Source organism: Amphimedon queenslandica, unplaced genomic scaffold, assembly GCF_000090795.2.
Source record: "Amphimedon queenslandica unplaced genomic scaffold, v1.1 AMPQUscaffold_12896, whole genome shotgun sequence".
Classification (NCBI taxonomy): Eukaryota; Metazoa; Porifera; class Demospongiae; order Haplosclerida; family Niphatidae; genus Amphimedon; species Amphimedon queenslandica.
The window spans coordinates 50210-52215 of NW_003546868.1; the positions used below are offsets into that span (position 1 = coordinate 50210).

The 2006-nt window shown below is 34.2% G+C and overlaps 1 protein-coding gene across 1 annotated transcript in view; it reads left to right on the plus strand.

The window, feature by feature from the left end:
• LOC109586335 (hepatocyte growth factor receptor-like) overlaps positions 1–1964 on the plus strand; it is a 9489-nt gene extending 7525 nt beyond the window's left edge. The window contains exon 3 of the mRNA XM_020002517.1: positions 1597–1964. Within this exon, the coding sequence (XP_019858076.1) occupies positions 1597–1931 (335 nt within the window). The 3' untranslated portion in view covers positions 1932–1964. The remainder of the gene's footprint in view (positions 1–1596) is intronic.
• Positions 1965–2006: the final 42 nt, after the last annotated feature.

Below are 2006 nucleotides of genomic sequence, written 5' to 3' on the forward strand. Positions count from 1 at the left end.
GTACTTAGCAAGATAACACAGCACACCTCATAAGATGGCTAGAAGATGAGCACTATACTGGTAAACCCTGAATTGTCACACTTCCATTTACTTGTGTACAGTTTTTGTACATTTATAATCATAATTATAATGTTACTGAGGTAGATTGAGAACATTTCTTGTTACATTTTCTGATGCATATTGATGCTACTATGCTATGTAACAAGTTTGAGTTGATTCCAACAAACATTTTTCAAGTTGCAGCCAATTTAAGAAAACACCAAAATTCTGAAAAATGTCAATGGTTTTTTCCAAAAAATGGTTCCAAAATTGCCCCAAATTTTTATTAAATTTTCTGATACATATTGATGCCCTTATGCTGTGTAGCAAGTTTGAGCTAATTTCGACAAATATTTTTGGAGCTACGGCCATTTTAAGAAAGCGCCAAAATTCTGAAAAATACCTAAGGCTTTAGCCCATGGTTTTTTCCAAAAAATGGCTCCGAAATTGCCCCAAATTTTTATTACATTTTCTGATACATATTGATGCCCTTATGCTGTGTAGCAAGTTTGAGCTAATTTTGACAAATATTTTTGGAGTTACGGCCATTTTAAGAAACCGCCAAAATTCTGAAAATACCTAGGGCTCCAAAATTGCCCCAAATTTTTATTACATTTTCTGATACATATTGATGCTCTTATGCTGTGTAGCAAGTTTGAGCTAATTTCGACAAATGATTTTGGAGTTACGTCCATTTTGAGAAAATGCTGAAATTCCAAAAAATACCCAAGGCTATATATAGCCTTGGGTATTCTTAGGTATTTGATGGTTTTTTCCAAAAAATGACTCTAAAATTGCCCCAAATTTTTATTACATTTTCTGATACATATTGATGCCCTTATGCCATCTAGCAAGTTTGAGCCGATTCTGACAAATTTTTTTGGAGTTATGGCCATTTTAAGAAAACGCCAAAATTCCAAAAAATACCCAAGGCTATAGCCCATGGTTTTTTCCAAAAAATGGCTCCAAAATTGCCCCAAATTTTTAATACTTTTTCTGATACATATTGATGCCCCTATGCTGTGTAGCAAGTTTGAGCTGATTCCGACAAATAATTTTCGAGTTATAGCCATTTTTAAAAACGCCGAAATGCCGAAAAATACCCAATGCTATAGCCCATGTATTGATTAGATATTTAGTACACTATGACAGCTCAATCTTGATAAAAATTCTAATTACATTCTGTTCAAGCTTAAGCCTCAATTACAATTATGTTATTGTAATTGTAATTGATTTTGCTTGTTTTATAATAATCATTAGACCTCAGATCTTATTTTTTTACTAAAATGAGCCTTTAATTACAATTAATGGCCCTCGGTGGGTCAACCCCTGACACCTTTGAAAGGAGGAGGCGCCGGTTGGAGTTTCCATGGAAACCCCGTGCCTGAGCTCGAAACAAGGACACTGACCTGGCACTTTTCCCACTGTGACCTAACATGCAGAAATGGGCCGTAAATTGTACTTGACCCCATGTCTGATTTGTCCTTATCAATTTGAAAATTATCTAACTGTGCATATATGATATTCATATTACATTGAAAACTACAACTTTTATAGGTTTTTATAAAGCGAGTGATATTGATTCTCTATTGGATGAGTGCATTATAATGATGTCATTTGATAATTTAAATGTATTACCACTGATTGGTGTGTGTCTTGATCTTGGACCAGCTCCATACATTATCATGCCTTTCATGTCAAGAGGAAGTTTATTGTCTTACCTCAAGAAAGAGAGGCCTAATCTTACAGTAGCTGATACCAGTGAAGAGGATATTATACTGAATGTCAGAAAACTGTTACTCTCCATTTGTTTACAAGTTGCCAAAGGAATGTCTTACTTAGCTTCCCACAGGTTCATTCATCGTGATCTTGCAGCTAGAAATTGCATGTAAGTCTTTGTTGTTCTACTCCAAGTTTTTTAATTCAATTTTAATAAACACTTTCACTGTCATCTTAATTTCATTAGT